The 15,000-nt window shown below is 43.7% G+C and overlaps 1 protein-coding gene across 1 annotated transcript in view; it reads left to right on the top strand.

Annotated features, from left to right (window-relative positions):
* The window catches only part of LOC311223724 (glutamate receptor ionotropic, NMDA 3B-like), a gene marked incomplete at both ends in the record, with an annotated part of 50,993 nt that overhangs the window by 25,835 nt on the left and 10,158 nt on the right, over nucleotides 1–15,000 (top strand). Inside the window, one exon of the mRNA XM_084308496.1 lies at nucleotides 2,922–3,070. Coding sequence (XP_084164622.1) covers nucleotides 2,922–3,070 — 149 coding nt within the window. The remainder of the gene's footprint in view (nucleotides 1–2,921; nucleotides 3,071–15,000) is intronic.

Here is a 15,000-nt window from a genome sequence, read left to right on the forward strand (position 1 = left end):
GCTCTCTGTGGTTTCTGATTGCAGAGAAAACAGCGTTTTCAAAAATATCTGTATACATATGGACAGGCCTCCATTGGTAATTTTCCAAAAGCTCTGTTTTAGCTCTGTTTCACTCGAGCACACGTATACAGGCAAAGGTTTTCAAAAAGCTCAGTTTGACTTTCAACAAAATGTTTTCTGCGGATGGGAGGCCACAACGTGTAGAACATACTGTGTTTCCATACATGCATGGACATAGATAAGATCAGATTAGATTCAAATTATTGTCAACATAAAGCACCAGTACAGTACAATGAAAATACGTTTGGCATCCAACCAGAGTGCAAGTGTAACGGCAAAGTGCAATAGTAATATAAAATGTACAGGTGATTAGACTGGGTATAAAATATATAAATTAGTACTGCTGAGTAATAGTACTCATCAGAATTGTAGTATTAATATGTACAGTGATACAGGTATAAAGACACTATGGTAGTAAGTCATACTGGCCAGCAGCGTAACTAGTAAGAGTAGGTACGGGATGTGTACAGATATAGATATAGTATCTACAGGTATGTAAAAAGGATTATATGCAGGTATATGCTGACAGATACATTTGATAAATACAAATACAGTAAATATAAATATATGTATACAGTATATACAGCATTATTGTACATGCTATCATACAGAGTTATATAGGTTATATGCAGGTATATACAAAGGATTATATGCAGGTATATTCAGACAGATATGGATATACATACAGTAAATATAAATATATATACACAATATATACAGCATTATTGTACTTACTTTAGATAGCTCTAATGTCACCATGTGATTGTCAAGTTAGAAATCCCTCCTCAGTTAAATTGCATCAAAGTCAACCAAATGTAATATCTGTATTGTTCCCTGGGACCGTTTGGAGGGCCAAAAGTAATATTGTGGAGGGCCAAAAGTAATATTGTGGAGGGCCAACAATAATGTTGTGGAGGGCCAAAAGTAATGTTGTGGAGGGAGGGCCAAAAGTAATGTTGTGGAGGGCCAAAAGTAATGTTGTGGAGGGAGGGCCAAAAGTAATGTTGTGGAGGGCCAAAAGTAATGTTGTGGAGGGAGGGCCAAAGGTAATGTTGTGGACGGCCAAAAGTAATGTTGTGGACGGCCAAATCCGGCCAGCCATGGTATAGATTAATCCTTGCTGGTTTCCTCTATAGCTTTCATTGGGAAACGAGTCCATCCACTCCAAATCAAATTAAAGAACTTGACCGAATCCAAGCAGGAAGCGAATCACTGGAGCTGGAACCATGTCTCACATCGACTCTAGCATTTATTATTATAATATATATATATTTTTAAACAGCATTACAATATTCAGGGTGGGATCCACAAAGAATGGATTGCACGGTGCTAATTGCACCCTTACTTACAATTCATTATGAATTGAAAATGGGGGACCCTGATGTAAACAAGACGAAAGTCTTTCTCTGGTCTGCATCCCCTTAACAATTGTGTGTATTGAGCCGTACTCTATTGTACCCATTCTGCAATCTGCTATATAAGATTTTCAATTAATCAATCACCGACCACCCGCATTTCACTGTATGCCTTGGTATGTATGTGACAAATAAACCTCTTGATTCTTGATTCTTGATTCTCGTCTAGTCCACCTCGTCTAGTCCACCTCTTCTAGTCCACCTTGTCTAGTCCACCTCGCCTAGTCCACCTCGTCTAGTCCACCTCGTCTAGTCCACCTCTTCTAGTCCACATCGTCTAGTCCACCTTGTCTAGTCCACCTCGCCTAGTCCACCTCGTCTAGTCCACCTCTTCTAGTCCACCTCTTCTAGTCCACCTCTTCTAGTCCACCTTGTCTAGTCCACCTTGTCTAGTCCACCTTGTCTAGTCCACCTCTTCTAGTCCACCTCTTCTAGTCCACCTTGTCTAGTCCACCTTGTCTAGTCCACTTCTTCTAGTCCACCTTGTCTAGTTCAAAATGAGAAGATGGGAGTTTTCATTCCTTTCAAGACTTGTTGAAGGTTGATGATAATAAAGACGATTCCTGCGAAAAACACGTCAGAAAAAGCTGTGATTTAGAATTCGGAAGCAGAGCCTCACGGATCTGGCGGCGGAGGTCGGAGAGTTGAAACTTTTCAAACACGCCGAAGACTGCGGCGTGTTCTGTCACCGCCGTCAAAACACCCAGGCAATGGCAGGATTAGTCGCTATCTGTCATTGAAAAAAATCATTTTAAAAGGTTTGCTGTCATGGCGCCATAGAGCTGAAACGCTGCATTAGAGTCATCATTAACAGCTGCAGCCTGTCAGGAAGTGAACACTCTGTCACTCTGAGGCACGACTCCCCTCTAAGCTGCCTGGACCTCAACAGGTGTAATGCACGTCAACACATCAACATGTGATTTATTTTTCTTTTTTAACCTTTATCTACCCAGGGTAGGTTCGCTGAGCTGATGCTCTTTTTCAGGAACACCCTGCTTCACATTCACACAGTTCCATTCACACCTGGGAGCTGCCCAGTAAAACCACAGTCTGACACTATTGGCCACTGAGCAACTCCACTGGAGCAGTTGGGGGTTAAGTGCCTTCAGCGGTTGGTGTTAGGGGGATTGGGAGAGAGTTATGAATTAACTTCCCCAGCCCAGATTTTTCCTGCCGGTCCCGGGGATAGAACCGGCGACCTTCCGGTCACAAACCCCGCTTCTCTAACCATTAGGCCACCGCTGTTTGTTTGTGTGTGTGTGTGTGCTTCTTAACCTCTCAGTCGGTTGACCTGATCTCAAGCCCTGCCCTATTATTTCTTGACGGGAAGCAACGTTTTTGGTGATTGGAGGATCAAGAAAAGAGGGGCGTGGCTTGCGATTGAGTACCGTTGAACGTGGCTAAGAGCGGCCCGCTGACGACCTTCTCCTCCTGTCTGTCTTCCAGGTTACGGCATCGGCCTGCCCCAGCACTCTCCTCTCACCCGCAACGTGTCGGAGTTCGTGAGCCGCTACAAGTCCGATGGATTCATGGACATGTTACATGACAAGTGGTATAAAGTAGTGCCTTGTGGGAAGAGAGTGTTCGCTGAAGAGGTGAGCCTTCATTATGTGTGTGTGTGTGTGTGTGTGTGTGTGTGTGTGTGTGTGTGTGTGTGTGTGTGTGTGTGTGTGTGTGTGTGTGTGTGTGTGTGTGTGTGTGTGTGTGTGTGTGTGTGTGTGTGTGTGTGTGTGTGTGTGTGTGTGTGTGTGTGTGTGTGTGTGTGTGTGTGTGTGTGTGTGTGTGTGTGCGTGTGTTCATGCATCCGTGTGTGTATGTGTGTGTGTGTGTGTGTGTGTGACATGTTACATGACAAGTGTTATAAAGTAGTGCCTTGTGGGAAGAGAGTGTTCGCTGAAGAGGTGAGCCTTCAATGTGTGTGTGTGTGTGTGTGTGTGTGTGTGTGTGTGTGTGTGTGTGTGTGTGTGTGTGTGTGTGTGTGTGTGTGTGTGTGTGTGTGTGTGTGTGTGTGTATTCTGCCGCTTATTTAGTTATTCCAGACACAAACATTTGCGGCTGGGTAGTGTAGAAGTCGCACAGACCCCAGGTTCAATCGCTGACAGTAAATTGTAAGTGGTGCATTTATATAACAGCTTTTATCCAAAGCACTTTACAGTTTTTCTTCCTTCACACATTCACCCATTCACTGACACATTCACACACCGACGGTGGAGGCGACCATGCAAGGTGGCGACCTGCTTAGGAGCAGCTAGAGGTTAAGTGTCTTGCTCAAGGACACTTCGACACGCTGCCTGGAAGGAGCGGGAATCTAACCGGGAACCCTCCAATTACCAGACGACTTCTCTACCTCCTGAGCCACTGTCCGTACTACGAACACAATTTGGAAGTGTTCGTGGGTGGGAAGCCGGTGGCGTATGAGTCCTGGTCGTGGCATCGGCGACTCCTACTGTGGAACTGGGGGGAGATAGGGCGAACCTCCACGTGTGTGATGCTCTCCCAGTGAAACTCTTTGCTGCCAGCTGATAAGAACCGGCTGCATGAGAAAAGTACTATAAATGTAAGTCCCAGTGGGACACGGTTAGGATTGGCTGCCAGCAACTCCCACACAAACATACACAGAAACACACACACACACACATTCACAGAAACACACATTCACAGAAACACACACACGCACGCACACACACACACACACACACACACACACACACACACACACACACACACACACACACACACACACACACACACACACACACACACACACACACACACACACACACACACACACACACACACACACACACAGAGAAACACACCCACATACACCCACAGAAACCTCTGGTTCACCCTGGATGAGGGAGTTATTACTGTTTCCTGTGACAGAGAGGGAGAGAGGTGGGGGGGAGGTTAATTGACCATGGCTGTATCTCAATGTGTATGTTTGTGTGTGTGATGTGGCGAGAGATACAAGCATAATATCATATGAAATATATCCACTGTTGCTGGTTACCACTGTAGCTAGTAACATGTGGTAGATTCCTGAGCCCAACAGATGGTACCCTTACGTCGGGTTCAGACTACATGATTATAGCCCTCATCTTCCACTCGCCGGTGGCGTTTTTTGGAGATCGTTTCCCAGATCAGTGGGAAATCTGCGTTTGCTCTGCGTGTGCGCGTCAACGCTCGATTCCAATGTGTGAATTGTTCAAGACCTGACCCAAGAGATGCATCGAAGATGCCCCACAGATATCAAGCAGGAAGCCAATGAGAGTGCAAGACGAGAGGGAGAGAGAGAGAGAGAGAGAGAGAGAGAGAGAGAGAGAGAGAGAGAGAGAGAGAGAGAGAGAGAGAGAGAGACCATTCTGCTGTGGTTGAGTTACATTGACAAGGACAGCAAACTGAATGAAGAAACTGACAACTGAAAAGTTGTCAATTTAATCTTAACCACATTTGCATCGGGCAAAAGTGGGGCTAGTTTTGCATAACACGTCTGATGATTGCACTTGCGATGCATTATACTTTATACTTAATACTTTATACTCTGTACAGATTAGACTGTTCAGACCAGCCTTGTTAACAAAAGAGCTGCAGACTGCTGGTGTGAACAACCAGACTACTGCTCTACTGCTGGTGTGAACAACCAGACTACTGCTCTACTGCTGGTGTGAACAACCAGACTACTGCTTTACTGCTGGTGTGAACAACCAGACTACTGCTCTACTGCTGGTGTGAACAGCCAGACTACTGCTTTACTGCTGGTGTGAACAGCCAGACTACTGCTCTACTGCTGGTGTGAACAACCAGGCTACTGCTCTACTGCTGGTGTGAACAACCAGATTACTGCTCTACTGCTGGTGTGAACAGCCAGACTACTGCTCTACTGCTGGTGTGAACAACCAGGCTACTGCTCTACTGCTGGTGTGAACAACCAGACTACTGCTCTACTGCTGGTGTGAACAACCAGACTACTGCTCTACTGCTGGTGTGAACAACCAGACTACTGCTCTACTGCTGGTGTGAACAACCAGACTACTGCTCTACTGCTGGTGTGAACAGCCAGACTACTGAATTTTTGTTTTCAACCCTGGTCTTCTCCCTCCATAAGGAACCGTTCGATAATTACTTGGGGGGTAAAAGTGTGATATATATTATTTTTGGTAAATCAACTGCTCCCCAACTGTTAATATTATTTTCTCTTAGTCCCTCTGCCTCAGTTAAAAAGGCAATATACTCCCGCTGCCCCCGAGACGTCGTCAGAGCAAATGTAATCAGGCCATTCGAGAACTCAATCTATGATGTAAATCCTTGATAATGATTTTGCCATCAACAATCAACACAGCAACCAGGCTCCAATTTCAAAACATGCTGCAAAGCCTCTCTCTCTTTCACACACACACACACACACACACACACACACACACACACACACACACGCACGCACGCACGCACGCACGCACGCACGCACGCACGCACGCACGCACGCACGCACGCACGCACGCACGCACACACACACACACACACACACACACACACACACACACACACACACACACACACACACACACACACACACACACACACACACACTTTAGGCAAATCTTTCTGGATTCACTGCCTTGGCGCTTTAAATTACCCAGGTCTGAATGAGGACATTGAATTAGATGGAAATTGCCATTTCTATTTCCCTATGTGATGAATCCCTACTGTATATTACTACTGTATACGCCCCGTTTTGTTTTTTATTGAGTGTAATCTTGTGATTTTATTGATGTGTTGATTCTTTTTTTAATTGTATGACTGTCTGAGTGATTGATTGACGGATTGATCGATCACCTGTGTAGTACAATGGGACGCACCTGTGAGCATCTTGTTCTGCCCTGATGAAGACCAGCTGCTCCAAACATGTTGGCTTTTTAAAATGTTGTAGCCATTGCACAACAATAAGGACTTTTAACTGGTCTTTCTTCCTGTAATACTTTTTAACGTATCTTTCTTCCTGTAATACTTTTTAACTTATCTTTCTTCCTGTAATACTTTTTAACTTGTCTTTCTTGCTGTTGCTTTTTCACTTATCTTTGTTCCTGTAATACTTTTTAACTTGTCTTTCTTGCTGTTGCTTTTTCACTTTTTTAATTTTTTTTTATTATCTTTTTCCTCCTTCTTTTGTCCGTTTTTCTCCCATCCCAATGTTAGTCGTTATGCCAATTCCCAATCCCCTTCCTGGTTGTTGCACACTCTACCCCCTACCGTCAGTCCGGGAGGGCGGAGACTATCACATGCTTCCTCCGACACATGTGTACCCAGCCCACCGCTTTTCACCTGGCAGCGCGGACTCTGTAACGTGTGGAAGGTCACACTACCTCTTAGATCCTTCCCTTGCTGTGCAGGCGCCCCGACCAAACTGTAGGAGTCGCTGTTTACAACGACCAGGACCCACCCTTGACGGGTTTCCCACCCTCTAAAACACTGCCAATTGTGTTAGTATGGACGGTCGGCCAACCCCGGAAGCACCACAGATTCGATCCCACTGTCTCTCTGGTGGTAGACAGACCCTTAGTCCGCTGCACTACCCAGCCGCCCAGCGCTTTTTCACTTTTTAACTTTCTTCCTGTAATACTTTTCAACTTATCTTTCTTGCTGTTGCTTTTTATCTTATCTTTGTTCCTGTAATATTTGTCTTACTGTTGCATTTAATCGTATCTTTCTTCCTGTAATACTTTTTAACTTATCTTTCTTCCTGTGGCTTTTTAACTTATCTTTCTTCCTGTAATACTTTTTAACGTATCTTTCTTCCTTTAATACATTTTTACTAATATTTCTTCCTGTAGCGTTTTAACTTATCTTTCTTCCAGTAATTTTTTTACTTATATTTCTTCCTGTAATACTGTTTAACTTATCTTTCTTCCTGTAGCTTTTTTACTTATATTTCTTCATGTTGCTTTTTAATTTATCTTTCTTCCTGTAATACTTTTTAACGCATCTTTCTTCCTGTAATACTTTTTAACGCATCTTTCTTCCTGTAATACTTTTTAACGCATCTTTCTTAATCCGTTTTAACTTGTCTTTCCTCCTGTTGCTTTTTCTTCCTGTAGCTTTTCAACTTATCTTTCTTCCTGTTGCTTTTTAACTTGTATTTCTTCCCATAGCTTTTTAACGTATATTACTTCCTATAATACTTTTTAACTTATCGTCCTTCCTGTAATACTTTTTAACTTGTCTTTCTTCCTCTAGCTTTTTAACGTATCTTTCTTCCTGTAGCTTTTTAACTTATCGTTCTTCCTGTAGCTTTTTAACTTATCTTTCTTCCAGTAATTTTTTTAATTATATTTCTTCCTGTAATACTTTTGAACTTATCTTTCTTCATGTTGCTTTTTAACTTATCTTTCTTCATGTAATACTTTTTTAACGTATCTTTCTTCCTGTTGCTTTTTGTTCCTATAGCTTTTTAACTTATTTTTCTTCCTGTAATACTTTTTAACTTATCTTTCTTCCTGTAGCTTTTTAACTTATCTTCCTGTAATTTCTCATGTATCTTTCTTCCTGTAGCTTTTAACGCATCTTTCTTCATTTTGATTTTTAATTTATCTTTCTTCCTGTAATACTTTTTAACATATCTTTCTTCCTGTTGCTTTTTCTTCCTGTAGCGTTTTAACTTATCTTTCTTCCTAAAATACTTTTTATCTTATATTTGTTCCTGTTGCTTTTTAACTTATCTTTCTTCCTGTTGCTTTTTAACTTATCTTTCTTCCTGTTGCTTTTTAACTTATCTTTCTTCCTGTTGCTTTTTAACTTATCTTTCTTCCTGTAATACTTTTTAACTTATCTTTCTTCCTGTAATACTTTTGAGCGTATCTTTCTTCCTGTTGCTTTTTAACTTATCTTTCTTCCTGTAATACTTTTGAACGTATCTTTGTTCCTGTAATACTTTTGAACTTATCTTTGTTCCTGTAATACTTTTGAACTTATCTTTCTTCCTGTAATACTTTTTTAACTTGTCTTTCTTGTTGTTGCTTTTTAACTTTTTAACTCATCTTTCTTCCTGTAATACTTTTTAACTTATCTTTCTTGCTGTTGCTTTTTAACTTATCTTTGTTCCTGTAATACTTTTTAACTTATCTTTCTTGCTGTTGCTTTTTAACATATCTTTGTTCCTGTAATACTTTTGAACTTATCTTTGTTCCTGTCAAAGTAAATGTTTTGCTTACTCACATTTCTGTTTACTTGTTGACAGATGTTTTTGAGTTCCATCTTTGATGGTGAATAACAACATGCTAACATTGACCAAAAGTGAAGACTGAGCTTATTCAGCACCTTATTGAGATCAAGTGTACAAAAAATCGAAGCAAATGAACAAAGGGCAGATGATTTACAGGGTTTTGTGTAGATACAGTACTGAATTTTGCCATCCGGACACATTCAATATGAAATATTAATATAGAATATAGACTATCAGGCCTATAAATAGCAATAGCAGAGTTAAATCTGGATTTATTACCACCAGGCGCCCAATATACGGCAGCAAAGACCGTGAAATAAATCTACTGTAAGTCCAGTTACTTTTGTATAATGTCCATAGCTCCGTAATTTTTTTACGGATTGAGACGTGTTTTTTTGCTAGACGTTCACAGAAAGGTCAAGAAAGAATTGTAGTTTATGCCAATAACGTTGAGGTTTGATCAAACCGTGAGATATAAACACAAAAGTCATGTCAATATTTAAAGCCCATCGAAAGCCATGGGTCTCTTCTCTCAAAATACTACACTCAAGTTAGGTTGCGCCAAATCCTTGCGTCAATAAGCGCCTTTTTCCGACTCGATACGCTGAGATTTCTATAAACTCATATTTCACTAATAACACTTAAAATCATTGATAAACAAACGTATATACACTTTGGCTGCTGTTTTGACAGGGTTCGTGTCTTTCCTCTTGGCAAAAAATAAAATAAAAATGCATACATTCTGTAGAGATGGATTTATGGCGTGATGTCAATCTCGTACTGGTACCGGACCACTCAGGCTTAAGAGGTTAATACGGACTGTATTGATCTATTTGTGAAGTGAAATAAATCTCTGCCCGGTACCGGTTAACGTATCTTTCTTGCTGTTGCTTTTTAACTTATCTTTCTTCCTGTAATACTTTTTAACCTCACCACTTAAGGATCGGGCGGCCCGTATTCTGCTCCTACCTCTCAGCTGGAACTTAAAAACAGGCACCTGGCAACCAGAAAAAAAAATACACATAAGTACACAAAACCTTTACTTCAGTGTGTTCAAACCTCTGTTACTCTATTTCATTAGCACTCAAAGTGATTTTTAATCGCAAATTACTTTGGGTATGGAATCGTCAAAATGAGTGCACTAATTAGAGCACTTAGTTTAACTAGTTAGAGTCTAACAAGAAGAGAGATACCAATTTCCTCTCTGCATTCAGTAGAAAGCTATCTGGCTGCAAGCTAACTTAGCTTAGCACAAACAAATGGCAGCGGATACGGACCACTAGCCTCGCTTAAAACTGTGAACATTAAAAAGTGTTTTTTGGCCAACAGCTAGGCTAGCTAGTCCATATCCGCTTCCATGCATTAGTGCTAAGCTAGGCTAGCTTGTAGCCGGATAGCTTTCTACTGAATGCACAGAGATGGAATTGGTGGAGAAGATGGTAAACGCATTTCCCATAATGTTGGCATGCTCCTTTAAGGCATGTGTGAAAGCAGTGAATGTGTTGTGTAGATCCCCCTCGAATGGCTGTCATTGTCTTTGCGGGCTGAAAAACGCTTAGTGACATATAGTACAGGTCCATAAAGACTAAACAGCCTTTACATCGAGACGTGTATGGAGTGCACTAACCAACTGTGATCTGCGCTTGCTGACTCTGTGTGAATCTCTCCTGAATGAATAGCTCTGTAGTACTGTCTCTGTTCTGTTCTGTTCTGTTCTGTTCTGTTCTGTTCTGTTCTGTTCTGTTCTGTTCTGTTCTGTTCTGTTCTGTTCTGTTCTGTTCTGCTCTGTTCTGTTCTGTTCTGTTCTGTTCTGCTCTGCTCTGTTCTGTTCTGTTCTGTTCTGTTCTGCTCTGTTCTGTTCTGCTCTGTTCTGCTCTGCTCTGTTCTGTTCTGTTCTGTTCTGCTCTGTTCTGTTCTGCTCTGCTCTGTTCTGCTCTGCTCTGTTCTGTGCTGTTCTGTTCTGTTCTGTTTGTATTTCCTAGAAATGTTAGTTTGAAGGCCATGTTGTTATTCCAAAGTGAACCAGGCTGTAGAAAGGGTGCGTGGGAACCTCTTGGGATCATAGTGGGAATGTCTTTACATTACATTTTACATTTAGTCATTTAGCTGACGCTTTTATCCAAAGCGACTTGCAAGTTCTGTACGACAATCATCAGGAAGGGTACAACTCTATCAGCTGAGTAACAATGTTCATCAAAGTGTTGCATGTTACAGTGTAGGTTAGTTTATTAGGACAAGTGCATAAGTAAGGTTAGTTGGGGTTCGATTTTTTTTCTTTTCTTTTTTTCATTATTTCAGATAATGGTTGAAGAAGTGCGTCTTTAGTCGACGGCGAAAGATTGGACGGGATTCGGCTGTCCTAACTCGGGTTGGTAGTTCATTCCACCATTGTGGGGCAAGGACTGAGAATAGGCGGCTTCTCTTTGATGACCCTCCCGGAGCTTGGATAGGAGTAGGTCTGAGGCGGCCAGAAGATGCAGAGCGTAGGGGTCTTGAGGGTGTGTAGTTAGAGACCATTGACCGGAGGTAGGCGGGAGCGGTTCCCTTTGCCGCACGGTATGCTAGGTCGAGGGCCTTGAAGCGGATACGTGCAGCAATGGGGAGCCAGTGCAGGTCCCTAAGAAGTGGGGTGACATGGGCCGACTTCGGTAGGTTTGAGATCAGGCGGGCCGTTGATTTGAATGAGTTGAAGAGGCTTGGTGGCAGTGGCCGGGAGGCCAGTGAGCAGTGCATTGCAGTAGTCAAGGCGGGAGATGACTGTTGATTGGACGAGGAGTTGGGTGGCTTCTTTTGTCAGGAAGGGGTGGATCCTTCTGACGTTGCTCAGGAGGAATCTGCAGGTTCTGGTTGTCGCTGCGATGTGAGCAGAGAAGTTCAACTGGTCGTCGAGGACAACACCAAGGTTCTTGGCGGTCGGGGACGTGGTCACAGCTGCATTCTCGACTGTGATGGAAAGGTCGGTCAGGGGGGAGGATTTGGCCGGCAGGTGGAGCAATTCTGTTTTGCTTAGGTTCAGTTTGAGGTGGTTGGTCATCATCCAGGCGGAGATGTCAGACAGACAGGCCGAGATCCGCTCAGAGACGTGGATATCTGAGGAAGGGAAGGAGAGGAAGAGTTGAGTATCATCGGCATAACAATGATACGAGAAGCCATGAGACATGATAATGTTACCCAGTGATTTAGTGTAGAGGGAGAAGAGAAGGGGTCCTAGGACAGAGCCCTGGGGGACACCCGTCCGCAGGGGGCGGGTGGCCGACAGGGTCCCTCTCCATGACACTTGGTAGGAGCGGTCATTGAGGTATGATGTCAGCCATGTCAGCGCAGATCCAGCCACTCCCATTCCTGCGAGGGCCGCGAGGAGGATCTGATGGTTGACTGTGTCGAAGGCTGCAGATAGATCTAGGAGAATCAGGACAGAGGAGAGGCCTTTTGCTTTTGCTAAGTGAAGTGCCTCTGTGACCGCAATGAGGGCCGTTTCTGTGGAGTGGCCAGTCCGGAAGCCAGACTGATTAGGGTCTAGGAGATCATTCTGTAAGAGATAAGCAGTAAGTTGGTTGGATACAGCACGTTCAAGTGTTTTAGAAAGGAAGGGGAGAAGAGAGACAGGACGATAGTTGCCTATGACGGTGGGGTTCAGTTTTTTTTTTATGAGGGGCGTGACTCTGGCTTGTTTTAGGGAGGTGGGGACCACCCCCGAGTTGAGTGAGGAGTTGATGGTTGCAGTTAGGAATGGGAGGATGTCCGGTGCTATGGTCTGGAGGAGTGGGGAGGGTAGCTGGTCCAGCTGGCATGTAGTCGGACGGTTCGACGTTACCAGTGTCAGGGTCTCGGCTTCTGTAATGGGAGAGAAAGATGACAGAGTGAAGGATGAGGTTCTCGATTCAGTCTTTGGAATGGGTGGGGGTTGGGAGAAGGAGCTGCGGATGTTCTCCACTTTTTCCTCAAAGAAGATCGCAAAGTCTTCGGCAGAGAAAGATGAGGGAGGAGGGGGTGGGGGTAGGGTTGGGCACCGAAAACCGGTTCTAATAGGAACCGGTTCCTAACTTCCGGTTCTGGAACCGGAAGTAACATATTTGAATTTCGATTCTAATTTTTTTTTTTTTTTTTTTTTACTTTTTTTTTAACTTTTTTTTTTACTTTGTTAATTAATACCCTAGTTACAGTACAGCAACCAAATTAAACTGTATCAAGTCAACTGAAAATGTGAATAGTATGATTTTCTTTTTTAAATAAAAAATAAATAAAAAATCTCCTTCGAAATAAGCTGTGACCTGTTTTGACCTGCACCTCAAAGAATCGGAATCGAGAATCGTTTAGAACAGGAATCGATATGGAGAATCGGAATCGGAACCGGAACCGGAAACTATGCCCAACCCTAGGTGGGGGGGGAGTGAGGAGGGAGGACATGGTAGCATGCAGTTTGCGAAGATTCTTGGCAGAGGCCTCGATCCTATGGTGAAAGAAAGAAGCTTTGGCATTAGTAATGGTTTTGGAGAATGTTAACAAGAGGTTGTGATATAATAATAATAATAATAATGGCTTGGATTTATATAGCGCTCTTCATGACACCCAGAGCGCTTCACAGAGTCCATTATGTGTCGATGTCAGCAGTGAGGCGTGACTTTCTATACTTCCTCTCAGCCGCTCTCAGGGCCTGTCTTTGTTCTCTCACTGCATCTGTCAGCCATGGACTGGGTGGGGAACGGCGGGCAGGTTTCTCAATGAGGAGACAGAGCTTGTCGAAGGAGGTTGCAAGGGCTGAGAGGAGGGTGGAGGTTGCCATCTCTGTGGGGAGAGCAGAGAAGCTGTCACTCAAAGGTAGAGCAGATAGTATGTCAGAGGAGAGGGTGGAGGGGGATAGGGAGGGCAGGTTGCGTCTGAGTGAGACGGTTTGAGTTGGGGTGAAGACCTTTCGGTTAAGCATGAGAGTTAGTGAGAAGGATATGAAGGAATGGTCAGATACATGTAGGGGAGTTACCGTGGTGTTAATGATGCTGGAGTTACGGGAAAATATGAGATCCAAGGAGTTGCCTGCTTTGTGGGTGGGAGGCATGGCAGTGGGAGTCAGGTCAAATTGTTGTAGGAGGGAGACCACTGGGACCGACTGAGATGAATCAGGCAGGTTGAAGTCGCCCAATAGAAGGAGAGGGGTACCATCTTCCGGTAAGGAGCTTAGAAGCATGTCCAGCTCATCTGTGAAGTGATCGAGGGGACCTGGAGGGCGATAGAGTGTAACAATGGTGAGATTGAAAGGATTAGAGACAGATACTGCATGATATTCAAGAGAGGAGAGTGACAGTTCTGGGAGTGGTGTTAAGTTTGTAGCCCATAAAGGAGATGTCATGAGGCCAGTGCCTCCACCCCGTCTGGAAGGTCGAGGTGTGTGAGTGAAGTTATAGTTTGTAGATAATGCTGCAGGTGTTGATGAGTTATTGGGGGTTATCCAGGTCTCAGTTAGAGCCAGGAGCTGCAGATTTTGACTATGGGCGTAGGCAGTAATGAAGTCAGCTTTCTTGAGTAAGCCTCCCCGTACTGTGACAGGTGTATTAGTGGCTGTAGGAGGGTAGGAGAGATTAGCCGGGTTGCTAGCAAACTGCAGAGGATGGGTTGAATCTGTTCTGGAGGAGCAGATTGTGGATATAGGTATGAGACACATTGTGGTGTCAAGAGTGGCAGGGAGAAAGTTGAAGGGAGTAGGGGGGATAGCAGAGAAGTAGCAGAGTGGAGTGAAAGATAGGATTATGGTGTACTTAGCACTAGGTGGATCCCTGGATCGCTCAGCGAAGAACTCCAGGAAAACTCCTCTCTTTGTCCCTTTTCGTTTCTCGACGCTTCGCTGACGCTAAGGCAGCAAACCTTTAAATCACTATCACTAATTACTGATGAGTGACACCTGCAGCAAAAGGCCACATGCACAATGGCCACGCCTCCGGTTTCTGTCAGCTGGGTGAAACTAATTACAATTAACAATTTCCACAACACAATTCTTAGTCACACACTTCAAAATGATGTACACAGTATTATTCTGTTAAATGATCCTGCCCTCTCTGCTGTTCTGATCTTTGAATCATAGTGGGAATGTCTCCTGATCATAGCCGGTTAAACCATTTGCGTGCAGGTGAGGAGGGATGTATACAAATAGCAACATTGCTCAAATAACACGTGGGGAGGAAACACAATGTGTGTGTGTGTTTTTGTGTGTGTGTATATGTGGGGGCGACAGTGGGGACGACAGTGGCTCGGGAGTTAGAGCAGTCATCTGGTAATCTGGAGGTTCCCGGTTCAATTCCCGCTACTCCAGTGCAG

The sequence above is a fragment of the Notolepis coatsorum genome (genome assembly GCF_963971535.1).
Source record: "Notolepis coatsorum genome assembly, chromosome: 2".
Taxonomy (NCBI): domain Eukaryota; kingdom Metazoa; phylum Chordata; class Actinopteri; order Aulopiformes; family Paralepididae; genus Notolepis; species Notolepis coatsorum.